The 26,100-nt window shown below is 54.8% G+C and overlaps 1 protein-coding gene across 7 annotated transcripts; it reads left to right on the top strand.

Annotated features, from left to right (window-relative positions):
* Positions 1–97: 97 nt before the first annotated feature.
* On the top strand, positions 98–24,995 carry STAT5A (signal transducer and activator of transcription 5A). Of its 7 annotated transcripts, none has more exons than XM_008012648.3 (19): positions 98–322; positions 1,132–1,269; positions 1,596–1,752; positions 3,689–3,778; positions 7,835–8,009; positions 12,683–12,813; positions 13,043–13,194; positions 13,629–13,784; positions 14,190–14,369; positions 17,135–17,222; positions 17,323–17,445; positions 18,405–18,497; positions 18,980–19,186; positions 20,447–20,541; positions 20,638–20,768; positions 21,226–21,381; positions 22,093–22,144; positions 22,457–22,564; positions 23,560–24,995. In XM_008012648.3, the coding sequence occupies exons 2-19, from the start codon at positions 1,142–1,144 to the stop codon at positions 23,720–23,722; spliced, it is 2,385 nt and encodes a 794-aa protein (XP_008010839.1). In that variant the 5' UTR covers positions 98–322; positions 1,132–1,141; the 3' UTR covers positions 23,723–24,995. The 7 variants fall into 7 exon arrangements, with proteins under 7 accessions (XP_008010839.1, XP_037849104.1, XP_037849105.1 ...); XM_037993176.2 differs by having other exon boundaries at positions 18,980–19,252; XM_037993177.2 differs by having other exon boundaries at positions 98–488; positions 18,980–19,252.
* Positions 24,996–26,100: the final 1,105 nt, after the last annotated feature.

The raw sequence follows: 26,100 nt of genomic DNA, 5'->3' as shown, positions 1-26,100 counted from the left end.
CGGGGGACCCCGCCGTCGGGGCAGCCCCCACGCCCGGCGCCGCCCCGCCTTGCCGCCCGCCGGAACGGCAGCCGCTGTTGCGCACTCGCAGGGGAGCCGGCGACCGAGGGCGGAGGCAGGGAGGGAGCGAGCGGGGCTGGGAGGGGTGCTGGCGCGGGCTCGCGCGCTGTGTATGGTCTATCGCAGGCAGCTGACCTTTGAGGAGGAAATCGCTGCTCTCCGCTCCTTCCTGTAGTAACAGCCGCCGCAAGGAGCCCCGGCCGGGAGCGAGAGCCGCGGGGCGCAGAGCCGGCCCGGCTGCCAGACGGCCAGGCCCCACCAGGTGGGTGGCCCGGTGGCGCGTCCTGGGCGGCGCGCGGAGAGGGGACACTCGACTGCCGCCCCGGCACCTCCGACACCCGGAGCCCGACGGCCGGGCGCAGCGCGGGGATCAGTCCCGGGCACCGCGAGGGAGTTAGCACAGCGCAGACAAGGGAGGAGGGACGGGGGTACGTGGGGACAGGGGTCGGGGATGAAGGGTGGTGGCCAGGGAGGGCGCTGTCCTGGCACGCGTCGTAGAGGGAGCACTGTCGGGCTGGACCCGGGGAGACACTAGTGCACAGCTGGGGGAGCAGCTGAAAAGGGGAGCGCCCAAGTCCCCAGCCCTCTCTCCTGAACAGCCCCAGCCACGTGCCCGAAAAGCCCTAGCCGTCGAGTGGGAGCTGTCGGCGCTGGCCTAACTTTGGGTTGGAATATCTCCCCTTCCCAGAAACTGGGCCCGAGGCGGGCTGGGGGGCTCCTTGCAGCCCTCTCCAGAGAGCCTGTGGGCCTCCCGCCTTCAAGTTTCTCTTTCAGTTTCTAGCCGTACCCCCGACTGGGGAAGCTCCGGTGGGGCAAGGGGAGAGGAAGACGGGGAGGGCACCTGCTTCTGCAGAGCACCTTCTCCTCCCCTTCAACGGGTTCCTCGTTGGAGGGGATGGGCTGCCCTCCCCTCCTCACCATCTCTGTTCCCGAACAAGAAAGCTGTCTGTGGGAAGGGAGGGGCCTGGCCTGACCGCGGTCCAGGGATAAGTAGGCATAGCAGGGCCAGGGGCAGGCCCTGTTCCTTGGCCTTTGCAGAGGAGAGCGCTTCAGCGCTCCCGCTCCCCCTAGGTAAACGGCCATGGCGGGCTGGATCCAGGCCCAGCAGCTGCAGGGAGATGCGCTGCGCCAGATGCAGGTGCTGTACGGCCAGCACTTCCCCATCGAGGTCCGGCACTACTTGGCCCAGTGGATTGAGAGCCAGCCATGGTAGGCACGTCCCGCCCTGCTCCTCCTCAGAGGGTCCCTATCATCCAGGCCCTTTGGCCTCTAATTCTACTTGTGGTGGTTTGGTGTGACTCTGGTCCTGCCTGTCCTTCTCTGTGCGGAAGGGGTGGTGTCCCTGTGAAAGGGGAAGCCTGGGAGGACAGAGAATGGTTTTAGACTCGGATGTCTGTGGAGCTGCTGGAAACAAGTCTTGTGGGCCCTGGGGTGCCCTCGGTCACGAGCCTGGGGTTTCCACTTTATTCTGGGTCTCTGACCTCCTTGCCCAAGGAGGTGCCACAGTAGATTTTTCTCTCCTGCCCCGCCCCAAGGGATGCCATTGACTTGGACAATCCCCAGGACAGAGCCCAAGCCACCCAGCTCCTGGAGGGCCTGGTGCAGGAGCTGCAGAAGAAGGCGGAGCACCAGGTCGGGGAAGATGGGTTTTTACTGAAGATCAAGCTGGGGCACTACGCCACGCAGCTCCAGGTGGGTGTGGGCTCTGGGCCACCTACGGGGAGGCAGCATCATCTTGTTCTAGCATCAGAACCCCTGGGTTTTTTCCTGGCCTGGCCACTGACTCACCATGTGACCACGAACTTATTGGGAAGTTTTCTTTGATTTCCCCCACCCCCTCTTTCTAAATTAGACCTGTCAGATTTCTTTAGCATATTGCAAAGCAAGGGTGGGAGGTGTTTGTTGCCAACAGAGGGAGATGGGTGAACTGGTCTTGTGGAAGCAGCAGAAGGGATGGAGGGAGACTGAGTAAGGATTCCTGGGTTGGAGAAGGGAAGACCAGCACTCTAGAAATGAGGCAACCAGACCTCCCTCTTGGGCTTTTTTCAAGGTGAGAGAGGAGCTGTCCCAGAGACAAGAGCTGGACACAAGGGCTTTGAATTGAGGGTTTAGAAATAAGATGTAGCTTCTTCTTTACTTGAGGAGTAGGGGTGTGGAGGAAGAGAGGGAGTTTTTGTGGAAGCAGGAAAGGGGTGTGGGTAGTGATCACAGTTAAGCATTTATTAGAACTCACTTATGTTTCCTAGAGAGCCCTTCAATACAGACAGCGGGGTGCCAGGGAAATACAGGTTCATCCCAGAAGAGGGGAAAAACAGGAGAAACCTGAGGGGAACCAACATAGGAGGCCAGGGGCAGGGTGGTGGGAAGTACCTTGACCTTGGCATCAGATGTCCTGAGTCTGGAGTCATCTGCTTTCTCACTTGGTTGCATCTGGACAAGTACATAATGTCTCTCAGCATCAGTTTTCTCATCTGCGAAATGGGGATTATAGTTTCTGCTTATGTCCTAGGGTTTCCATGCTGTTAGTGCAGTGGTCCCCCACCACTTTTTGGCACCAGAGATCGGTTTCATGGAAGACAATTTTTCCATGGACCGGGATTGGGCAGGGAGGTGGTTTTGGGATGATTCAAGGGCATTACATTTATTGTGCACTTTATTTCTATTATTATTACATTGTACTATGTAATGAAATAATTATACAACTTACCACAATGTAGGATCAGTGGGAGCCCTGAGCTTGTTTTCCTGCAACTAGACAGTCCCATCTGGGGGTGATGGGAGACAGTGACAGATCATCAGGCATTAGATTCTCGTAAGAAGTGCATAACCTAGATCCATCGCACGCACAGTTCACAATAGGGTTAGCATTCCTATGGGAATCCAGTGCCACTGCTGATTTGACAGGAAGCGGAGTTAAGGCTGTAATGCCAGCAATAGGGAGCAGCTGTAAATCAGATGAAGCGTCACTTGTTTGCTCACCGCCACTCACCTCCTGCTGTGTGATCTAGTTCCTAACAGGCCACGGACCTGTACCAGTCCATGGCCCAGGGGTTGGGGACCCCTGTGTTAGAGTCAAAAGAGATGGTACATTGAAAGTGCTTCGTAAGACCGGGCGTGGTGGCTCATGCCTGTAATCCCAGCACTTTGGGAGGCCGAGGCAGGTGGGCCACCTGAGGTCAGGAGTTCAGCCTGACCAATGTGGAGAAACCCTGCCTCTACTAAAAATACAAAATTAGCTGGGCGTGGTGGTGCATGCTTGTAATCCCAGCTACTTGGGAAGCTGAGGCAGGAGAATCGCCTGAACCCAGGAGGCAGAGGTTGCGGTGAACTGAGATCACGCCATTGCACCTTTAGCCTGGGCAACAAGAGCAAAACTCCGTCTCAAAAAAAAAAAAAAAAAAAAAGGGAAAGTACTTCATAAACTGTGGGTTTTGAATTCACTCCAAACCAGATATGAAGATGTTGGAGGGGAAGATGAGGATGAGGAACAGAAAGATAGAGGTGTCTGGGAGCCTCCCTGGGAAAAGCTGAGGCAGAGGCTGAAGGAGAGGAAGGGCTGGGCATGGCATGGGACTGGCATGGCTGGAGCAGAGGTTGGCTGCTGGAGGCTGCTGTTGGATTCTTTCAGAACACGTATGACCGCTGCCCCATGGAGCTAGTCCGCTGCATCCGGCACATTCTGTACAATGAACAGAGGCTGGTCCGAGAAGCCAACAATGTGAGTGTCCCTTGGGGATGGGGAGGGGTGTTGAGAAGTCCTTCCATATGCCTTTCTCTCCAGAAACAACTGTGTTTATAGAAAACAGCAGCACGAGGAGAGCACCAAGAAGATGAGGGACGTGGGCAAGTGTGAGAGGTGGCAGCATTGCACGCCAGAGTGGAGTGACCCCCTAGGTCCAGTCCCTGGCTCTACCACTTACTAGCTGTGTGACTTGAGCAAGTTGCTTAATCTCTCTGAGCTTCTGTTCCTACTGTCTTTCTCTTTCTTTCTCTCTCTTTCTTTCTTTCTTTCTTTCTTTCTTTCTTTCTTTCTTTCTTTCTTTCTTTCTTTCTTTCTTTTCCTCCCTCCCTCCCTCCCTCCCTCCCTCCCTCCCTCCCTCCCTCCCTTCCTTCCTTCCTTCCTTCCTTCCTTCCTTCCTTCCTTCCTTCCTTCCTTCCTTCCTTCCTTCCTTCCTTCCTTCCTTCCTTCCTTCCTCTCTGTCTTTTTGACACAGAGTCTTGCTCTGTCACCCAGGCTGGATCTCGGCTCACTGCAAGTTCCGCCTTCCAGGTTCATGCCATTCTCCTGCCTCAGCCTCCTGAGTAGCTGGGGCTACAGGCGCCCACCACCATGCTCAGTTAATTTTTTGTATTGTTAGTAGAGATGGGGTTTCACTGTGTTAGCCAGGATGGTCTCGATCTCCTGACCTCGTGATCCACCCGCCTTGGCCTCCCGAAGTAGTGGGATTACAGGTGTGAGCCACCGTGCCCGGCCCCTACTGCTTTTTTTTTCCCCTGAGACGGAGTCTTGCTCTGTTGCCCAGGCTGGAGTGCAGTGACACGATCTCTGCTCACTGCAAACTCCGCCTCCCAAGTTCAAGCAATTATCTTGCCTCAGCCTCCCGAGTAGCTGGGATTACAGGTGCCCACCACCATGCCCAGCTAATTTTTTTTGTACTTTTAGTAGAGACAAGGTTTCACCATATTGGTCAGGCTGGCCTTGAACTCCTGACCTCGTGATCCACCCGCCTCAGCCTCCCAAAGTGCTGGGATTACAGGTGTGAGCCACTGCGCCTGGCCTGTTCCTACTCTTGTAAAATGGAGCAGTCATACCTATCCGTGTCAGAAGAACTAACACAGGCAGGCTCAGAGAAGTGAGGCCCTGGGAGGGGTAACGGGGACGCATCGCCCCAGTTCTGAAATAATAAGAGCACCGGGCATCTACATGGGCAATGGCACAGTGCTCTACTATCTGCAATAGAGCAAAAGGAATTTCACAACATGACGTAACAGTTAGAAATCTTACAACAGTGACCAGAGCAAAGGTCATATTATTTATTTATTTGTTTGTTTGTTTATTTTTGAGACTGAGTCTTACTCTATCATCCCAGGCTGGAGAGCAATGGTGTGATCTCGGCTCACTGCAACCTCTGCCCCTTGGGTTCGAGAGATTCTCATGCCTCAGTCTCCCGAGTAGTTAGGATTACAGGGACCCACCACCATGCCCGGCTACTTTTTGTATTTTTAGTAGAGACAGGGTTTCACCCTGTTGGCCAGGCTGGTCTCGAATTCCTGACTTCAAGTGATCCACCTGCCTCGGCCTCCGGAAGTGCTGGGATTACAGGCATGAGCCACTGTGCCCGGCCTATTATTTATTTATTGTTGTGGACACGGATTTCAGGATTTACTCAGTAGATATTTACTGAGGTCTTACTGTACATCTGATGCTGGGCTATCATCAGAGAAACACATAAAGCCCTGGTTCCTGCCTGGAAGGAATTCTGGCAGCGATGGATTCTCTAGAGATGAGCTGAGTGCTAAGCGGGCCACCGTGGAAAAAGCACCCAACTCAGACTGGGGCAGGCTGGCAGGGGAGCGTCGTGAGGACAGGCATGTCTGAACCACAGTGGAGAAAGGCAGGAGAGGAGGGATGAATTTTCTAGTGAAAAGACAGCAGCTGTGAGAGCAGGAGGGCATGAATCTTCTTATCACGTTGGAAGACTTGTAACTGGTCAGTGTAACTGGGGAGAAGGAACCAAGTGGGGGGTTGCCATGGATAAAAATAGATAGAGACGGCCGGGCGCGGTGGCTCAAGCCTGTAATCCCAGCACTTTGGGAGGCCGAGACGGGTGGATCACGAGGTCAGGAGATCGAGACCATCCTGGCTAACACGGTGAAACCCCGTCTCTACTAAAAAATACAAAAAACTAGCCGGGCGAGGTGGCGGGCGCCTGTAGTCCCAGCTACTCGGGAGGCTGAGGCAGGAGAATGGCGTGAACCCGGGAGGCGGAGCTTGCAGTGAGCCGAGATCCGGTCACTGCACTCCAGCCCGGGCGACAGAGCAAGACTCTGTCTCAAAAAAAAAAAAAAAAAAAAAAAATAGATAGATAGAGACACCCAGGCGTGGTGGCTCACGCCTGTAATCCCAGCACTTTGGGAGGCTGAGGCGGGCGGATCACCTGAGGTCAGAAGTTCAAGACCAGCCTGGCCAACATGGTGAAACCTGGTCTCTACTAAAAAATACAAAAATGAGCTAGGCATGGTGGCGGGTGCCTATAGTCCTAGCTACTCGGGAGGCTGAGGCAGGAGAATCACTTGAACCCAGGAGGGGGATGTTGCAGTGAGCCAAGATTGCACCACTGCACTCCAGCCTGGGCAACAGAGCGAGACTCTGTTTGGGAAAAAAAAAAAAAGGGGTTAGAAACCAGGTCACAAAGGGTCTTCCAGCACAGCCCCCATGCCCGTGACCTGTTGCCATCACAGAGCTACATGCAAACCTAAAAATGACTTCAACCTCACTGACAAATCCATGTCCACGGTGCTGGTGTTGCCATGGTCTGGCAGCTCATTCCTTCCTCCAGCCATAAAGCTGTTCCTGAACACCACTGGTATTCTAGGCCTTGTGGATTCTGTAGCACACAGGAAAGACAAGGTCCTAGCCCTTGGGAACCTCACAACCTTGTGCAGGGAGACAGACAGAAACACGTAAGCAAACACAAGAACAACACACTTTCAGACAGGAGCAGCACTACTGTGAATTGGCTCATCAGAGATGACCCCTCTGCAATGGTACCAGTTAAAGTGCTTTGCCTCAGGAGGATCTGATACCAGAATGTTCCAGACTGTTGGAACAATAAGTGCAAGGGCCCCAGGGCAGGAACATGCCTGTGTGTTCAAGGAGCAGAAACAGAAAGCACACATTCCCAGGGAGCTGGAGATGGAGGTAGGCAGGGCTATGGCCAGCAGACACCATGGGAAGGGGTTTGGATTTTATTCTGAGAACAGTTCATTGGAAAGGCTCTGAGGACTTGGTCGCCTTCAGCCATGTGCTCCCTTCTTTTGTGACCTGGTTTCTACCCCACTCTCTCTATTTGTGTGTGTGTGTGTGTGTGTGTGTGTGTGTGTGTGTGTGAGAGAGACGGAGTCTCGCTGTGTTGCCCAGGCTGGAGTGCAGTGGTGCAATCTCAACTCACTGCAACCTCCCACTCCTGGGTTCAAGCGATTCTCCTGAATGTGCTGAAGGAATGGCTGGATCCAGGGAGAGCTTGTTGATGCCTCTCCCCTAACTTCATTTCGGGGTCTCCAGGATGCCTGTGAGAGGTTCAGCCTCTTTCCTCTTCCTTCGATCACAAGGGGGTCTTAAGTGAGATGACGTGTGTTCACAGAGCCCTGTTCTTCCCTATGTCCCTAGGATCTACTGCAGTCCACGGCATTGGGTCAGCAAATAAATGTAGAGCGAGGGGTCATCATCATTAGTGGGAAAACCCAGGTGACACCTGGGACGTGTTGAGTTCTAGTCCCTGGGAGGGAAATTAGATGGCCCCTGTTTGGATACTCTGGTGGAGGCAGCTCTGACATAGACATTTGTACTTTGAAGGTGCAGTTATCTGCTGTTATCTGCCAGGTCACCTGTTTCTCCTCTGTCTTTCCCTTTTCTATCCCAATTCTGGCAAATGACTCCTTCTGATGCAAATGACCCTCCCTTCTTGCCCTAGTTTGGGGTTTGGAGTCTGTAGTATTGGTGTTTCCTCCCATCCTCTTTTCCCCGAGTTACTTCCACTCCATCTGTCTCCAGTGCAGTTCTCCGGCTGGGATCCTGGTTGACGCCATGTCCCAGAAACACCTTCAGATCAACCAGACATTTGAGGAGCTGCGACTGGTCACGCAGGACACAGAGAATGAGCTGAAGAAGCTGCAGCAGACTCAGGAGTACTTCATCATCCAGTACCAGGAGAGCCTGCGGATCCAAGGTGAGGTGCGGTGGAGGCACAGTGTGCATCCTGAGGGTGGGCGTGAGGAACATTCTATGGGCTCCTGGAGGGTAGGGCTTGGTCAGTGTCCATCTCCTCAGCACTTTGCCCAAAGCCTGGTAGAAGCAATGGCTCCCAGTGACTGAGCCCCTGCCGTGGGTCACACTTGGCACACATTATTTAATTCAACCCTTTCAACAATCCTATGAAGTGAACAGTTATGTTATCCTTCCTTTGGTAAAAATGAGGTTCAAAGAGAACAAGTAACTTGGCCTAGGTTGTCTGTAAGTTACAGAACTGGATCTCAGCTAGAGATATATCGTAAAATTCCTATACTTTATTAACCAATATTCTCTCCTTAATGGTATATATTCTGTAAATATCTACATAAATAGGTAAATATGAACAGTGTTCCCTAACCAGAGGGAGGACTTGGATTGGAAATCTTCTGGTTGAACCGGGCTGGGAGAGGTGGAACTTCCAGAGTGGGCCTTCTTGAGCCTCACAGATAGGATGTGGGCCTGGGAGAAGAGGTGACAGTAGAAAATTCTCCTGTGTCCTAGGTCCATAGTTTGCCAATGGCTCCCACGATAAAGATATAGCTAAATAAAAAAATCAAATTAGCTTGGAAGGAATTAACGGCAGGTACAATTTGAGGAGTCATGGGATGTGGTCCATCTATTAATATGTCCCATTCCAGACTGACCCCAGAAATGTACCACCCCTTCTTAGTGAGAACAAGGGGCATCAAACTGCTTTTTCCTTTACTCTTTTTAATCTGGTTTCTTAAGGTAGACCTTAAGTCATTGATTTTAGACCTTTCTTCTTTTCTTTTCTTTTTTTTTTTCTTTGAGACAGTCTTGCTCTGTCACCCAGGCTGGAGCACAGTGGCACGATTTCGGCTCACTGCAGCCTCTGCCTCCCAGGTTCAAGCAATTCTCGTGCCTCAGTCTCCCGAGTAGCTGGGACTACAGGTGCAGGCCACCACGCCCAGCTAACTTTTTTAGAATTCTATTGTAACTATTTAAGCTCTCTTCCTAACCCTGCACTGTCAGTGCTTTGTGTACACTGAGACCAGCTCAGTGCCTGAATGTTGTAGCTATTTTGTAAATACTTGCAGGATAATTCTAAATATTTGTTTATTTATTTATTTATTATTGCCCACACTGGAGTGCAGTGGCATGATCTCAGCTCACTGCCACCTCTGCCTCTCACGTTCAAACTCTTCTCATGCTTCACCCTCCTGAGTAACTAGGACTACAGACATGTACTACCACGCCTGGCTAATTTTTTTGGTTTTGGTTTTTTTTTTTTTTGTAGTTTTAGTAGATACGGGGTTTTGCCATGTTGGCCAGGCTGGTCTCAACCCCTGGCCTCAAGCGATCTGCCCGCCTCAGCCTCCCAAAGTGCTAGGATTATAGGCATGAGCCACTGAGCCCAGCCAATACTGGCAGGATAAATCTTTTTTTTTTTTTTTTTTGAGATGGAGTGTCACTCAGTCGCCCAGGCTGGAGCGCAGTGGCACGATCTGGGCTCACTGCAAGCTCCGCCTTCCGGGTTCACGCCATTCTCCTGCCTCAGCCTCCCGAGTAGCTGGGACTGCAGGCGCCCGCCACCACGCCCAGCTAATCTTTTGCATTTTTTGTGGAGATGGGGTTTCACCGTGTTAGGCAGGATGGTCTCGATCTCCTGACCTTGTGATCCGCCTGCCTCGGCCTCCCAAAGTGCTGGGATTACAGGCGTGAGCCACCGCGCCCAGCCCTGGCAGGATAATTCTAAGAGAACTTCCCCTCATCTGAATCTATCCCAGACTGACCCCAGAAGAAGGGCAGCTCCTTCTGAGAATGGAAACGGAAGATTTGGGGCTGTTATTCCTACCCAAGTCCTTAGACTGTCAACAGTATTTCTGATCCCGTGCCTGGCTTTTCTGTTTCCTGTGCTGCGTGGTGTATTAGGTTTGGATTCAGGTTGGGTTTGGATCCATCATGCAGTGTCTTCTCAGTCCCATTTGTCAAGTTCACTCGGCAGAAACACAGACTGTTGATCTGCTTTTGCCAGGGAAGGCTCAGCTGCCTCCGGTGGAGTAGGGAAATTGCTTCCTGTCTCCCTGGCCTCCTTCCCAAAAGCTTCTGCACGTTTCCAGGAGAGACCTAAGTGGGTCTGTTGCATAGGAAGGCTGGGCCCAGGTGTTGGGATCACCACCACCCTCCCTGTGGCTGGGCAGGATTCCCGTGGTAGCCATGCAGACGCCTCGGATCTGTCCGTGCCTGGATGATCCTCTTCCTGCTCGATACCTGCAGTGAGATTGGAGCCATATTTCTGAGTTCTAGCTCTGGGCTGTTCCTGGCTACATAGAGTTGCTTTTGTCTGTCCCAGCTTGTGCATCCCATGGGGCAGGGCTGGGGTCAGGGTGACATGACCCTCAGGGGCCAGCCAGGAGCTCGACTGAGACATGCTGATGCGCGCATCTTCTGACTCAGCTCAAGCAAGGATGCTGGGCTGTTGAGAAGGAGATGGGAAGGGATTAATAGTCCCAGCGTAGTGGAGAGGGGCTGTTGGTGGGAGGGTGGGGTGGGCCTGCTGGTGGTGGCTGTAACTGTGGACATGTCTAGCTTCTTAGGCTGGGTTATTGATACACAGGTGCTCCTGTGTTCCATGTTCCCTGTGTCTTACGTATTTCATAATGGATACTTTTTGGGTTTTTTTTTGAGATGCAGTCTTGCTCTGTCTCCTTGGCTGGAATGCAGTGGTACTCTCGGCTCACGGCAACCTTTACCCCCCAGGTTCAAGCAATTCTCCTGCCTGGGCCTCCTAAGTAGCTGGGATTACAGGTGTGCGCCACCATGCCCAGCTAATTTTTGTATTTTTAGTAGAGACAGGGTCTTGCCATGTTGGCCAGGCTGGTCTCGAACTCTTGACCTCAAGTGATCCGCCTGCCTCAGCCTGGGATTACATGCGTGAGCCACCACACCTGGCCACATGATGGATACTTTTTTTTTTTTTTTTTTTTTTTTTTTTTGAGACGGAGTCTTGCTCTGTCACCCAGGCTGGAGTGCAGTGGCCGGATCTCAGCTCACTGCAAGCTCCACCTCCCAGGTTTACGCCATTCTCCTGCCTCAGCCTCCCGAGTAGCTGGGACTACAGGCGCCCGCCATGTCGCCCGGCTAGTTTTTTGTATTTTTTAGTAGAGACGGGGTTTCACCGTGTTAGCCAGGATGGTCTCGATCTCCTGACCTCGTGATCCACCCGTCTCAGCCTCCCAAAGTGCTGGGATTACAGGCTTGAGCCACCGCGCCCGGCGATGGATACTTTTTTTTTTTTTTTTTACATGCAAGTGCTGGGATTACATGTGTGAGCCACCACACCTGGCCACATGATGGATACTTTTTTTTTTTTGAGACAGAGTCTTGCTTGTGTCACCCAGGCTGGAGTGCAGTGGCCCAATCTCAGCTCACTGCAAGCTCCACCTCCTGGGTTCACGCCATTCTCCTGCCTCAGCCCCCCTAGTAGCTGGGGCTACAGGTGCCCGCCTCCACACCCGGCTAATTTTTTGTATTTTTAGTAGAGACGGGGTTTCACCATGTTAGCCAGGATGGTCTCGATCTCCTGACCTCATGATCTGCCTGCCTCGGCCTCCCAAAGTGCTGGGATTACAGGCTTGAGCCACCACGCCCGGCCCCATGATGGACACTTTTTAAAAGGTAGTGAGGCCTGACTTACTCCCTGTCCCACCATCAATGACTCCTCACAGATGGTGTGGAGAGAAGCCACCTCCCTCCGGCCTCCCTTTCCTGAGAGAATCTTGGTGGCTCTGCATCCCCAGTGGCGCTGGACATGCTCTCCTCTGCTGTCTGTCTGTCTGTCTCCCCTGGTTGGTGAGCTGGGCTCACAGTGAGCCAACCTGGACAAACATGCTGGGCCCCTTCCAGCCCCTCGAAAATCTCATCCTCCCCTGAGGGCGAACTGCTGTGCTCAGGGACGAGACAGAGCCGCCGGGGCCGGGGATCCCTGAGGAGGCCTCGCTGCGGGAGGGATGGGGCAGAGCAACTGCTTGTCTCTGTCACCTCTTCTCTCTGTCCTGTTCCCCATTAACCAAGAAGGGCGAACCTCACACAGAGCTCACCCATGCCAGGAAGCTTTCTGGCATCTTCCATGTCCTCATGTATTTAATTTTCAAGCACCCCACTGAGGCAGGTACTGAGATTCTCATCTTTAAGCGCCCCACTGAGGCAGGTACTGAGATTCTCCCGTTTTACACATTGGGGAGCTGAACCACAGAAAGGAAAGCGATTTGCCCAGGTTCACCCACAGTCAAGGACATGGGCACACTTGCACCCCAGACAGCCTAGACCAATGCCAGGCTGTGAGAAGAGGGCTGGCAGCTCTGTGGGGCAGGCGGGCAGCAGACAGGCAGGCCTCTTCCCCAGCTGCCCCAGCACTCGGGTACCCCCAGAGGGGACGCTCAGAGTCAGGAGGCCAGCGAGCAGGGCCCAGAGGCACCTCCTGAGGTGCCCATTTATCTTGCCCCCGCTGTCAGTCAGGAACCCTGACTTGCCCTTCATGCAGTATCTGAGCCTGGGAGGGTCTCGCTCCAGAACGGGTGAGTGCGCTTCCCTGGGCCTCTTGTTGGACACTGGAAGGTGATGGTCATGGTTTCCTATCCCTTCCTCTAGCTCAGTTTGGCCCGCTGGCCCAGCTGAGCCCCCAGGAGCGTCTGAGCCGGGAGACAGCCCTCCGGCAGAAGCAGGTGTCTCTGGAGACGTGGCTGCAGCGCGAGGCACAGACGCTGCAGCAGTACCGCGTGGTGAGTGGGGTCCTGGCCTTCTCCTGGGCGTGGGTGCCATGAAGTCAGTCTCTGGGGACCTGAGGGAGGACTGGGGCCTGGATGAGAGCAGAACCTGGGAGGGCAGGAGGCCTTTTTTCCTGGGGGCCATGCGAGGCAGAGCAACTCGGCCCTGCCCTGCCATTTCCCAGCGAGGCCCTGCAGTGTTCTCTGGGAGCCCAGAAGGGGCTGCTCTCCTCCCTTCCCTCAGGAGCTGGCCGAGAAGCACCAGAAGACCCTGCAGCTGCTGCGGAAGCAGCAGACCATCATCCTAGATGACGAGCTGATCCAGTGGAAGCGGCGGCAGCAGCTGGCCGGGAACGGCGGGCCCCCCGAGGGCAGCCTGGACGTGCTACAGTCCTGGTAATGGTGTGGGGCGGCCAGAGGGCAGGGCAGGAGGGGCTGGTGGGGACCCTGGCTGCTTCTGCCTCCTGTGCTGGCTCCTGCAGCAGGCCCCCTCCATCCTGGGACAGCTCTTGTTTCTCCAGGGGGCCTGGTTCCTGAATCAGACTTTGGTCCCCCATCCCGTGCACCTGCCCCAGGAAGGGGGCTGCTGTCCTGGGGGTGGGAGAGAGCTCGGGGGTGTGGGGTGATGCTCGGGCTGTTTGGGCCTAGGCAGGGTCGCCCCTCCTGTGTACATTTCTAATTCTGGGAGGCAGGGAGCTCTGCTCTTCCCATGGGTGGGAGGTGTGGTGAAAGCACAGAGCCTTCCTGCAGGAGGGGGAGCTGTGTCTTGGGGCCTGGCGTCTGTCTGAAGAAGTCATTGTCCTCCTGTTGGCCTTGGGGCTCCCGTGCAGGTGTGAGAAGTTGGCCGAGATCATCTGGCAGAACCGGCAGCAGATCCGCAGGGCTGAGCACCTCTGCCAGCAGCTGCCCATCCCTGGCCCAGTGGAGGAGATGCTGGCTGAGGCCAACGCCACCATCACGGACATCATCTCAGCCCTGGTGACCAGGTGACTGCTGCCTGTTGGCCATGCCCAGGAGCTTGGGGCAGCTCCAGACTGCGTGTGGGGGGCCGCAGGTGCCTTCCAGACCAGCAGATCCGCTTTGTGCCTCTCATCCCTCCCCACTCCATCTCCAGTTGCTGTGACTGCTGGGTGCCGCCCTTGCCCGGTTTCTCCTGTGGACACTGCAAGAGATGCCCTTGGGCCGCAGCCCATGCCAGCTGCTGTGTTATCTCACTCCCCTCTCCATCCTTTCCCTGGACTCTCATGGCTTCCCCAGGAACAGAGGCTGTGGCCGTGCTTTTCACCTCCTGAGCCCCGCGGGAGGCAGCCCCACCCCCACCACAGGAGGACTGAGAGCCCTTTCCCCTGTGCCAACCCCGCATCGTACGTCTGTCCCTGTGTCCCCTGCAGCACATTCATCATTGAGAAGCAGCCTCCTCAGGTCCTGAAGACCCAGACCAAGTTTGCAGCCACCGTGCGCCTGCTGGTGGGCGGGAAGCTGAACGTGCACATGAACCCGCCCCAGGTGAAGGCCACCATCATCAGTGAGCAGCAGGCCAAGTCTCTGCTCAAGAACGAGAACACGCGCAAGTAATTGTGCCTCTCTCTTCCCCTGCCCAGACTTAGGTGTGGGGGACCTGCACCCCCTGTCTTTGTCCTTGCATCCAGCCATGTCTTGTCCCCTAGTTGACCATGTTGCCCAGGCTGGTCTCGAACTCCTGGACTCATGCAATCTTCCCATCTCAGCCTCCCAAAGTGCTGCGTTGACAGGCGTGAGCCACCACGCCCAGCCGAGTATCAGTTCTTTACCCTGGGGATGGTGTGGCTGCCGGAGAGCTGAGGCTCACTGCCACTGCCCAGCATTGAGAGAGACTGTCATACCACTTTCTCTTGAAAGTGTGTGGCTTCACACCATTGTAAATTCAATCATGTCAAACCATCATTACATCTGGACAGATGGTACACTGCCCTCCTCCTACTCAGAGACCTTCCCCGTTCTTGCAACAAGCATGGTGCTAGGCTAGATGCGGTGGCTCACCCCTGTCATCCCAGCACTTTGGGAGGCCAAGGTGGGAGGATCACTTGAGCCTGGGAATTTGATACTACAGTGAGGTATGATTGCGCCATGGCATTCTAGCCTGGGCAACAGAGTGAGACCCTGTCTCCAAAAAAATCACACAAAGTATGGTGTTGCAGCCGTGTTCTAGAACCTGTGCTACGCACCGAGGACGAAACTGTGATCCCAACAGAATTGGGCTGTCTCCTTGCCCAGCGCCTTGACCAGCAGAGCAGGCAACAGATGCTGGGAAATGCCTGATGGTGTAACCATGTGGCAGGGGGATGTGTAGGGCACTGAGAAAGGGGGTCTTGATGCAGGAGTAAAGAAATGACAGTCTTAGGCTCCTGGTGGAATTAGAGATAGCTAGTGATAGGGAGGGAAGTAGCAGAGAGGGAGGACTTTCAGGCAGAGCCCATGTGCCGCGTCCTGAGGGAAGAGTACAGAGAGGCTGTGTGTGGCAGAGTGGGGAGGTAGTGTCCAGTGTCAGGGCAGGCCACCCACAACGTATGCAGGGGGTGAATGAATGAGTGAGTGAATGAGTGATGTGGAAGACATGGCCCCATCCCTTGTCATCCAATTAAAAATGTTTACTGAGGCTGGGCGAGATGGCTCATGCCTATAATCCCAGCACTTTGGGAAGTGGAAGCGGGCAGATCACTTGAGGCCCGGAGTTCAAGACCAGCCTGGCCAACATGGTGAACCCTGTCTCTACTAAAATACAAAAATTAGCCAGGCTTGGTGACATACACCTGTAGCTCCAGCTACTTGGACCTCTAGTCCCAACTACCAACTACTCTGAGGCAAGAAAATCACTTGAACCCAGGAGGCAGAGGTGGCAGTGAGCCAAGATTGTGCTACTGCACTCCAGCCTGAGCGACAAAGCGAGGCTCTGTTTCAAAAAAAAAAGGGCCGGGCGCAGTGGCTCATGCCTGTAATTCCAGCACTTTGGGAGGCCGAGGCGGGCGGATCATGAGGTCAGGAGTTCACGACCTGCCTGACCAACATGGTGAAACCCCGTCTCTACTAAAAATACAAAAATTAGCCCGGTGTGGTGGTGGACACCTATAATCCCAGCTACTCGGGAGGCTGAGGTAGGAGAATTGCTCGAACCCAGGAAGTGGAGGTTGCAGTGAGCCAAGATCGTACCATTGCACTCCAACCTGGGCAACAAGAGCAAGACTCTGTCTCAAAGCAAAACAAAAAAACAAAAACAAAAAAACTTTACTGATTTCCTACCATGTGATCTGCGGTGAAGATGAAGACAAATGATCTTCTCACTGCCTTTGAGCTTGCATTGCAGCTGGGGAGACTGATGAAAATACACTTTAAAAGATCAGGCAGGGCCAACCCAATGATAGTAGAAAAGAAGTTAAGACAGAGCAATCTAGGCTGGGCGCAGTAGCTCACGCCTGTAATCCCAGCACTTTGGGAGGCCAAGGTGGGAGGATCATTTGAGGTCAGGAGTTCGAAACCAGCGGGGGGAACATGGCAAAACCCAATCTCAACTACAAATACAAAAATTAGCCAGGTGTGGTTGGCACGTGCCTGTAATCCCAGCTACTTGGGAGGCTGAGGCAGTAGAATCACTTGAACCTGGGAGGTGGAGGTTGCAGTGAGCTGAGATTGCACATTGCACTCCAGCCTGGGCAAAAAGAGCAAACCTGTGTCTCCAAAAAAAGAAGAAAGAGCAATCTGCTAGTATTGGAGATGTGTTAAAGGCGGGGGTGAGGGAAGGTCAGCCTGGTAATCTTCACCAGATAAGTGGTCCAGGAAGGCCTTTCTGGGGAGCTATCTGGGCTGAGACCTGAAGGAGGAGAAGGCTAAGAGCGTTTGGGGTGATAGGAAGAGCAAGGGCCAATGTCCAAGCGTGGCATGTTCAGCAGACAGCCAGGGCCAATGGGGCTTGCGTGTCCTGAGTGAGGGGAGAGGAGTTCAGTGAGGCCAGGGAGGTAGGTAGGTGTTAAACACGAGGATACTCATAGACTGTGGTTGTGGTTTTTATCTTAAGTGCATTAGAAGCTACTGGAAGTCCCCAAAGCCCCTCACATCAATCTTGGTATCTGAGGAATTTCTAATAATAGATCCAGACCTCACCATTGGAGACCGTGCCTTGGGTGCTGGGCACCAGGTTGATGGAGAAGTCAACCCAGAAAGATGCCAAGAAACACTCTTAGGGGATGGGGGCAGGGGCTTTTGGCAGGGCTGACCTGAGTGAAGACCCCAGCCCAAGGTGTGGACAGGACCATGCTCCTGGCCTGGGGCCTGTGTGGAGCTGGGACTCCCCTCTCCATTGCAGCGAGTGCAGTGGTGAGATCCTGAACAACTGCTGTGTGATGGAGTACCACCAAGCCACGGGCACCCTCAGCGCCCACTTCAGGAACATGGTGAGGACAGGGCCCACCCTCAGAGGGCAGGTCTGCCCAGAGCCGAGTCCTTGTAAGCAGCCGCCGTCTCCCTGTTCCCCTGTCACCTCCCATCCTGCAGTCACTGAAGAGGATCAAGCGTGCTGACCGGCGGGGTGCAGAGTCCGTGACAGAGGAGAAGTTCACAGTCCTGTTTGAGTCTCAGTTCAGTGTTGGCAGCAATGAGCTTGTGTTCCAGGTGAAGGTGAGGCCCCCAGCCCTCCTGCCCCAACTGCTGCAGTTCACCCAGGAGGTGGAGGGGCCTGCCTTGGGACTCCTGGCTGCATTGCCATCGGACAGCCTGCTTTGACTCTGTGGGTACCTGTTTGCTAGGTTGTAATCTGGGACTAACCCAGACAATTTAGGCAATGGGCTAAGAAGAAATTGGTTGTAGTTTTTGTTTGTTTGCTTGTGCCTACGTTTTGTTGGGAGGGGTCTGTGTTTGGAACTGTGGGTGAGGAAAGTGGGTTGGGACCAGGTGTGGTGGCTCTCACCTGTAATTCCAGCATTTTGGGAGGCAGAAGAGGGAGGATTGCTTGAGTCCAGGAGTTCAAGATTAGCCTGGGCAGCATAGTGAGAACCTGTATCTACAAAAAAAAAAAAAAAAGTCAGGCATGGTGGCATGCACCTATAGTCCCAGCTATTTTGGAGGCTGAGGCAGGAGGATCACTTGAGCCCAGGAGGTCAAGGCTGCAGTGAGCTGTGATTGCACCATTGCACTCCAGTCTGGGTGACAGAGCAACACCCTGTCTCGAGAAAAAATAAAGTGGATTGTGGCCACACGTGGTGGCTCATGCCTGTAATCCCAGCACTTTGGGATGCCAAGGCAGGTGGATCACCTGAGGTTGGGGGTTTGAGACGAGCCTGACCAACATGGAAAAACCCTGTCTGTACTAAAGATACAAAATTAGCCAGGTGTGGTGACGCATGCCTGTAATCCCAGCTACATGAGAAGCTGAGGCAGGAGAATCGCTTGAACCTGGGAGGCAGAGGTTGTGGTGAGCGGAGACTGCACCATTGCACTCCAGCCTGGGCAACAAGAGTGAAACAATGTATCAAAAAAAAAAAAAAAAATACATTAAAAAAAAAGACTGGGCACGTTGCCTAAGCAGAGGGCACGTGGTGGTCACGCCCCATCAACTTGGGTTCCTCTGACTCCTGTAGACTCTCTCCTTACCTGTGGTTGTCATCGTCCATGGCAGCCAGGACCACAATGCCACGGCCACCGTGCTGTGGGACAACGCCTTTGCTGAGCCGGTGAGTCCCCGTGGGAGCCCTACCCCAGCCCCCCCACCACCCGGGCCCTAGGACTTGCCTGGGGTCAGCCCCACCCCAGGGCCAGCCCAGAGGTGAGGTGAGGCCAGAAGGGCTGGGGTGCTGGGCGCCTGCCTTCGGCCATGGCCTTGGTACTCTGTCTGGGTTCCAGGTTCCTGGACTGGGGTCTGTGAGGTCAGTTTGGTCTTTGGATCCTGGTCTGGGATCCTCCTTTGGCAGATGGCTTGGGTCCTTGCTGGCTGTCTTCTGTGCCCCCACCCCCTGCATCAGCTTTCTTCCCTGCAGGCTGGGTTGCAGCGCAAGCTAGTGTATAAAAGCCGCCGCATTTCTTACCCTTGCATTTGTGTCACCTTTCTGGATCTGTCTCAGTCTCCCCTGTCTCTCAGTGTCTGTGTATCTCGTGTGTGTGTGAACATTTCCAACTCCCTTAATCTACCTTTTCCCCTCTCTTCTCTCCCTCTCAGGGCAGGGTGCCATTTGCCGTGCCTGACAAAGTGCTGTGGCCACAGCTGTGTGAGGCGCTCAACATGAAATTCAAGGCCGAAGTGCAGAGCAACCGGGGCCTGACCAAGGAGAACCTTGTGTTCCTGGCGCAGAAACTGTTCAACAACAGCAGCAGCCACCTGGAGGACTACAGCGGCCTGTCCGTGTCCTGGTCCCAGTTCAACAGGGTGAGGGACCCGGCCACCAGCCGTCCACCAGGGCCCATGGGGGTCTGTCGCTCCTCTGCCTCACAGGTTACTGCCTGGTCTAGCACCCCACTCTCCACCCCCAACTACCCTCTCCTACAACCAGGAGAGATGGGGCCCCAGCCTCAGGAATACAGGCAGGGGCTATAGGAATTGTGCTCAGTGACGAAGCCAGAGTGAGATGACGGAGGGCCCCAGGGCTGGGAGTCGGGATCCTTGGGTTCTGGGCCTAGATGTGTTTGCTAATTTTCTTTTTTTTTTTCACAGACAGAGTCTCACTCTGTCACCCAGGCTGGAGTGCTTACTGCAACCTCTGCCTCCTGGATTCAAGTGATTCTTGTGCCTCAGCCTGCTGAGTAGCTGGAATTATAGGCGTCCACCACTATGCTGGGCTAATTTTTGTATTTTTAGTAGAGACGGGGTTTCACCATGTTGGCCAGACTGGTCTCGAACTCCTGACCTCAGGTGATCTGCCCACCTTGGCCTCCCAAAGTGCTGGGATTACAGGCGTGAGCCACCACGCCTATGGCTCTGGCTCTGCTTCTGCCTCTTTCCTCACTAATTTTTGAAGACCCATCCATTCTCTGTGCCTCAGTTTCCCCACCTATAAAATAAGGGGATGACTTTGGAGGAATGACTTTGGAGGCCCCATCCAGCCTGGATTATTTTCTTTTCTTTTCTTTTTTTTTTTTTTGAGACGAGTCTCACTCTGTCGCCCAGGCTGGAGTGGAGCAGCCGGATCTCAGCTCACTGCAAGCTCCACCTCCCGGGTTCACACTATTCTCCTGCCTCAGCCTCCCGAGTAGCTGGGACTACAGGCGCCCGCCACCTCGCCTGGCTAGTTTTTTTTTTTTTTTTTTGTATTTTTTAGTAGAGACGAGGTTTCACCATGTTAGCCAGGATGGTCTTGATCTCCTGACCTCGTGATCCGCCCGTCTCAGCCTCCCAAAGTGGTGGGATTACAGGCTTGAGCCACTGTGCCCGGGCAGCCTGGAGTATTTTCTACACCTTACTCCCACCCATGGGCTAGTCTTGGACCCTTGTGTCTTAGAAGCAAGTTTCCTCTCTGGGTCCCTAGGGTACAAGTTGGGGGCTATATCGCTTTATGGTCTGCTGGAGTGTGGTGGCAAGCAGCGGTGAAGAACTGGGAGAAGGCTGGGTGGGGGCAGGAGGGCCCTGACTTTTGTGGGCCACCTGTGACCTGGGGCCCCAGCCCTGACTCGGGGGTTCCTGGGCCCTCAGGAGAACTTGCCGGGCTGGAACTACACCTTCTGGCAGTGGTTTGACGGGGTGATGGAGGTGTTGAAGAAGCACCACAAGCCCCACTGGAATGATGGGTAAGGAACGGGGGCCACAGGGTCAGGGGCCAGCCGTGGGCACAGAGGGACTGTGGCTGTGGCCCAGTGGTGACGCTCAATGCTCCATGCACCCAGGGCCATCCTAGGTTTTGTGAATAAGCAACAGGCCCACGACCTGCTCATCAATAAGCCCGATGGGACCTTCTTGTTGCGCTTTAGTGACTCAGAAATTGGGGGTATCACCATCGCCTGGAAGTTTGACTCCCGTGAGTGCCCGCTTTGCCCACACTCCAGCCCCAAGACCCAGTCTCCTGTTCCCTTGCCCCCTCCCCCCGCCCCCCGCATCGGGCTTGTGTCCTTAGAAGGTACCCAGTGGGAAGCTTAGTACGAGAGGGCTGTGGCTTGGAAATGTATTCCCTTTCTATCGTTTTCCATTCTGGAGAACCTGAAGTCCCCAGCCCCATAGACTCCAGGACGGTTGGGCGAGTTCTCCTGCAGTTTCAGCTCTCCCGCTCTGCCACGACCCAGCCTTGTTAGTATCTGCTCATCTGGTTTGCTGAGTAGAACATCCTGCATCGGCTTTCTTCCCTACAGGCTGGGGTTGCAGCGCAAGCTCGTATATAAAAGCCCATATTTCTCTTGCAAGCCTGCCTTAAAGCCCCACAACCTTGGTCCTCCTCCTGCTGCTGGTGGCTTATGGGAATGAGGTTGTTCTTTTCACAGCGGAACGCAACCTGTGGAACCTGAAACCATTCACCACACGGGATTTCTCCATCAGGTCCCTGGCTGACCGGCTGGGGGACCTCAGCTATCTCATCTATGTGTTTCCTGACCGCCCCAAGGATGAGGTCTTCTCCAAGTACTACACTCCAGTGCTGGGTGGGTACTGCCCCAGGACCCTGCCGGCTGACTCCCCCGGGCTCTTCCCCAGCCCATAGACAAAGCCTTGGGCTGCACCGTGGGGACTCCTCAGGAGGAGCCCAGGGGCCATGTCCCCTGTGGGTTTTGGCCCATGGGGTGATGGAGAGGATTTCAGGGCTCACAAATGAGAGGGAACGACAAACCTGTCCCAGCTCTCTTTGCAAAGTGAAAGCTGCATGGATTCTCACTTCTGCACCCTCGGAGGAAGGGGTGGCAGTGCTGTAGGGAGTGACCGGGATCATTTGAGCCCACACATAGTGCTCTGCTCCCCACCTCACCAGCTGCTGTCTCCACACCCTGCTCACAAACCTTCCCCCGAGTGGAGTGCAGGCAGCAAAAGGGAGAAGTCTCTTTTCTTCCAGCTGCCCCAAATCCACTGGTTGGGTTTGCTTGTTCATTCTCTTTCTTTGACAGGGGTGGGGGCAGGGAGAGGGAAAGCAAATGGCCAGAAAAAGAACCAGGAGAAGGGATGGGATTCAAGCCAGGGGTGTCAGTGACCCTCAGGCAGGATTCATCAGCTGGTGTTTATTGGGGGCCCTTGGGAACTCTCATCCCAGCTGAGACCACAAGGTGATGTGGGCAGGAGGGAGACTGTGTGGGGCATGGACTTCTACCACACTTGGGAGTTCCCAGAGACTTTGGTTCTCACTGCGGTTCTCCCCTTGGCAGCTAAAGCCGTTGATGGATACGTGAAGCCACAGATCAAGCAAGTGGTCCCTGAGTAAGTGGCCAGGTGGCTCTGGCCCTCCTTCTGCCTCTTTCCTCCTTCCCCAGACTCTGCCTCCTGCCTCTCATCCTGATCCTGGGCCCAGCTTTCTGCTCCCCCAGGAAACCTGTCTCAGCCCTGGGGAGGGACCTGGGCTTGGTCACGCTGTGCCAGTACCCGAGTGCCCACTCCTGTAGCTGGAGCTCCAGGGCCAAGTGGGCACTTTGTCCTTCTACACCCCGAGAAAGAAAAACATGCCCCTCGGTCCCCTCCCCGTCAGCTGCCCCGGCCTCCCTGGCGGCTGAAGCTGTTCTCTTCCTTCTGCAGGTTTGTGAACGCATCTGCAGATGCCGGGAGTGGCAGCGCCACGTACATGGACCAGGCCCCCTCCCCAGCTGTGTGCCCCCAGGCTCACTATAACATGTACCCACAGAAGTAGGTGGCGTTCTCATGGGGGTCCGCAGGGGAAGAACTGGGAGCTTGGCCCCAGGCTGGACCCCTGGAGGGCTGGTGGGCAAAGGAATCCAGAGCTCTGGTTAGGCCCCGGTCCAGGAGGAGTGAGATCAGCCAGGAAGACGGAGCATTTTGAAGCTAGACATAGCAGGGTCCAGTCCTCACTCTAGTACCAACTGTGCAATCTTGGGAAAATGATTGAGCCTCTCTGAAGCTCAAGTTTCCTTATGTGTAAAACGGAGGCAAGAACGCTTGCCTCATGAGAACGGGAGGAGCATTAAAATGAGACACTGTGGGTGAAGCATTTCCACAGGGAGGGGCTTGGAAGGGCTTGATACAGGGTAGCTATCAATGGGGTGGTTTTTCTCAAGAGTCTGGTGGGAACAAGGTAGAGAATTAATTCCCTTCCTCACTGTGGATGGCCAGGGCTGGATGTCTGGGAGGTACCACCTTCCAGTGGGACCACTGAAGATCGCAGGTTCCAATCCGGAGTCCACCACCTCCCAGCCAGGTGGCCCAGAGCAAGCTTCCTGACATGGCCTTGTTTCCTCGTCTATAAAACGGGGTCAATACCCACTCTCCAGGTGGCTGTAAACATTGGAGTCATGTGCTCAATAGGCTCAGCCGTTCTAGGTGCTCAGTGTACGGGACGATGCCTACCACGCAGCTGAGCATAATTGCAGGTGGACGGAGCCCACTGTGTCAGTCACCTGGTTTTACAGATGAGGACAGGGAGAGAGGAAATGAATTCCCTAAGATTATTCAGTGAGTTAGCAAGAGATGGGAATAGAGTGGGGGTCTGCAGAAGCCAGTGGGCTGACTGCTACCCAGCTCAGGGTGGGGTGAGGGCATCCAGCCAGAACTGGTCCTGTTCTCATGAGACAAGTTTGAGTGGAGAGCAGGCTGGAGGCTGTCCCCAGGGAGCTTGAGGCTGTGAGAAATGCCAGCTCCCTCTGACATCCCCCTCTCTTTACCAGCCCTGACCCTGTCCTTGACCAGGATGGAGAATTCGACCTGGATGAGACCATGGATGTGGCCAGGCATGTGGAGGAACTCTTACGCCGACCAATGGACAGTCTTGACTCCCGCCTCTCGCCCCCTGCCGGTCTTTTCACCTCTGCCAGAGGCTCCCTCTCATGAATGTTTGAGTCCCATGCTTCTCTTTGGAAACAATATTCAATGTGAAGCGTTCGTGTTGTGAGCTTAGTATGGCTGTGTACACCGACACCTTTGCAGGCATGCATGTGCGTGTGTGTGTCCTTGTGCATGAGCTACGCCTGCCTCCCCTGTGCAGTCCTGGGATGTGGCTGTAGCAGCGGTGGCCTCTTTTCAGATCATGGCATCCAAGAGCGCGCTGAGTCCGTCTCTGTCGTGGTAGATACTGAGCCTCTGTCACAGCAGGCACTCAGTGCAGTCAAACCTATTCCTTCTGTGCCCTTCATCTGCTCAGCAGCTATTTGAATGAGATGATTCAGAAGGGGAGGGGAGACAGGTAACGTTTCTAAGCTGAAGTTTCACTCTGGAGTGAGAAGCTTTGCCCTCCTAAGACAGAGTGTGTGTGTGTGTGTGTGTGTGTGTGTGTGTGCGCGCGCGCGCGCACGCGCGCGCATGTGCGTGTGTGTGTCTATGTAAATGCATCTGTCCTCATGTGTTGATGTAACCGATTCATCTCAGGAGGGAGGCTGGGGTTCATTTTTGAGTAGTATTTTATACTTTAGTGAATGTGGACTCCAGACTCTCTGTGAACCCTCGGAGAGCGCATCTGGGCCTGGCATAGCAGGGCCGCTGGTTTGAGTGAGGGTTTCTGAGCTGCTCTGAATTAGTCCTTGCTTGGCTGCTTGGCCTTGGGCTTCATTCAAGTCTATGATGCTGTTGCCCACGTTCCCCGGGATATATATTCTCTCCCCTCCTTGAGGCCCCAGCCTTCTTACCTTGCCTCTCTATTCGTAACCTTGTCTATGAAGAGGAAGAAAAGATTGGGTCTAGGATATGGTGGGTGGACAGGGGCCCCGGGACTTGGAGGGTTGGTCCTCTTGCCTCCTGGAAAAAAAAAAAAAACTGCAGTGAAAGACAAGCTGCAAACAGCCATGTGCTGCGTGTCTGTGGAATCTGGAGTGAGGGGTAAAAGCTGATTTGGTTTGACTCTGCTGGGAGGTGGGGCCAGGAGCAGGCCTTGCGATGTTGCGTAACTGGCTGTGATCTGGGAAGGCCTTGCTCCCAACCACACACGCTCCTCCCTCTGAGGCTATAGGACTCGCAGTCAGGGGCAGCTGACCATGGAAGATTGGGAGCCCAAGGTTTAAACTTCTCTAAAAGGAGGTGGGGATGAGAAGAGGGATTCTTTTGTACTTTGTACAAAGACCACACATTCGTGTAAACAGTGTTTTGGAATAAAATATTTTTTTCATAAAAATGCTGCTATGGCTCCTGGTTGGGGCGTTGGTGGCCTCCCTGGGTGATGGGAACCCCTGGAGCTGGGTTGTTGTGTTCCTTCCCCCGTGCATGCCTGACGCTGTCATTTTTAGTCTTAAATTTTAACTCTGCCCGCTTTGCTGTGGTTTTCAGGGTGCTGGCCACCCCTGAAATACTGTCAATGCTTCTCAGAGGGGTAAGGGACCAGTTTAAGGGGCACAGATTCCCTAAAAAGCAGGGGACTCGAGGTTTGGGGAAAAGATGGAGATGGGCACGGGTGGGCAGAACTCTGACCCGGGCCTCTCCTTAGCAGCTGCTGCTCCCAGCAGCCTCGAAGCTTGCGGCTGAGGGCCCGGGGCCAAGATACTTCTCAACCCTCCAGGTCAAGGGCAGTCCCAGAGCCACAACGTCCCATCCTCCTCCTTCCCAGAGACCAGCAGGTGGCACCACGCGGCTGCGCTGTTTTCAGCTGGCTGCCGGCAACTGTGTGAGGCGGGGGTGCAGGAGGGGGACTGGCTCGCCCCGGCTGGACCCCCGCGCCGCTGGCTGCGGCCAGTCTCTACTGTCGCTGGGGCCCTTGGGCACAGGAACACATGCTCCCTGGGCGGGCTGGGAGCCAGGTTTGCGGGCAGGTTCCTTCTGAGCTCAGAGCTCAAGTAAGGGAGGGGGGCGGCTCGTGGGCCCCAGGAGGGAGGTGCAGGGGGCCCAGAGCAGGGGGCACGCGGGGGTGGGAGAAGAGAGGAGGGGAGGGGAAGGGCAGGTGCCACCGCCCCACCGGGCTAATCTGCTCCATCTCTGCAAGGGAAGGCGCTAGCTCCTAGCTCCCAGGCGTGTCTCCAGGGCGCTGGGGCATGTGTAGGGGTGGGGAGAAGCCCTGTGGGTGCCCGTGTAGCTGAGATCAGAGCGCCTTTCCCTGCATTATCACCGCTGGCTGTCTGGAGGCCCTGCAGCCACCACCGGGTGTCTGCCTGTTGTCCCCACTCGGTGAACTGAAGGCAAAGTGATAAAGGAGCCAACTGTGGAAGGGGAAGCCTTGGTGCGGTGGGAGTATCTAACCCCCAACCCCGCTTAGGTGGCTTATCTGACTCCAGACAGGACGAGGCCGC

Source organism: Chlorocebus sabaeus, chromosome 16, assembly GCF_047675955.1.
Source record: "Chlorocebus sabaeus isolate Y175 chromosome 16, mChlSab1.0.hap1, whole genome shotgun sequence".
NCBI lineage: Eukaryota > Metazoa > Chordata > Mammalia > Primates > Cercopithecidae > Chlorocebus > Chlorocebus sabaeus.
The sequence above is the reverse complement of the archived record's forward strand: the minus strand, read 5'-3'. Positions and strand labels throughout refer to the sequence as shown.